The 929-nt window shown below is 45.7% G+C and overlaps 1 protein-coding gene across 1 annotated transcript in view; it reads right to left on the bottom strand.

The window, feature by feature from the left end:
- The window catches only part of ARFRP1 (ADP-ribosylation factor related protein 1), a 10,306-nt gene extending 10,119 nt beyond the window's left edge, over positions 1-187 (bottom strand). The window contains exon 1 of the mRNA XM_009084130.1: positions 87-187. Coding sequence (XP_009082378.1) covers positions 87-179 — 93 coding nt within the window. The 5' untranslated portion in view covers positions 180-187. The remainder of the gene's footprint in view (positions 1-86) is intronic.
- Positions 188-929: the final 742 nt, after the last annotated feature.

Raw genomic sequence — 929 nt, 5'->3', positions numbered from 1 at the left:
CTGAAGATTGACCTGTGCTGAAAGTTTTCTCTCTGGAGGACGTTTAGGATTGTGTGTGCCCTCCACAGGGTGATAACAGCACTTACAGTTTTGCCAGCATTGTCCAAGCCCAGGATCAGGACACAGTACTCATCCCTCTGGAACATGTATTTATAGAGGCCTGACAGCAGTGTATACATCCTGTTCCTGCAACAAATCATTCACAAACAGGTCATTTCCAAATGCTTCTCATTCCACAACACGAGTTTCTCCCCAAAGCAGACAATTAAATGATGTTTGGCTTTTACTAGGAACTCCTGCAGACCCAGGACAAATCACAGATCCAAGAGAGACCAAGAAGCAGCTCAAGATCAAGTTTTCAAATGCACACAAGTGATGGATTATCCTCCACAGAACTGAACCTCTGCTCCTGCACACAGTGCTCAGCATCCACTGCAAACTCAACCCTGTTTTGACACTGTCCTGTTTGCTCTGGGGCTTACAGGGAGCTAAGGAAGAGCTTGAACACCTCCTGCAGTAAATGCAACACCCACAGACAATGAAGTGAACTTCACAGAACAGATATTTTGACCAAGAACGTCCAGTCAGTGCTGCCCTCCTTGTTCCTGATCCATAAAACAGCATTGTGGGATCTCTTAATGGCTGAACTGAGCTCAGAGAATCTTAAAGGCACATAAACCCCTTATGATCTTAATTTCCACCTTATCCAGCAACAATCTTCTGCTGTGACATCCACCAAACAGTTCTCTATGGTCTCACAGTGCCATGAAGAACACAGAGGTGAGTTACCCTGACGAAAGAATCAGACAAAGCCACACCACAGTCGTTTCTGCTGTTGGATTTGCACACACAAGGTAGAAGAGATTCGCTGGGATGCTGGAAGAAACACTGACTCACACCCCATTGCAACAACTCTCCTGTTCCAACAC

The sequence above is a fragment of the Acanthisitta chloris genome, unplaced genomic scaffold (genome assembly GCF_000695815.1).
Source record: "Acanthisitta chloris isolate BGI_N310 unplaced genomic scaffold, ASM69581v1 scaffold29951, whole genome shotgun sequence".
Lineage (NCBI taxonomy): Eukaryota > Metazoa > Chordata > Aves > Passeriformes > Acanthisittidae > Acanthisitta > Acanthisitta chloris.
Note: the sequence above shows the minus strand (reverse complement) of the source record. Positions and strands in the feature narration are given on the sequence as shown.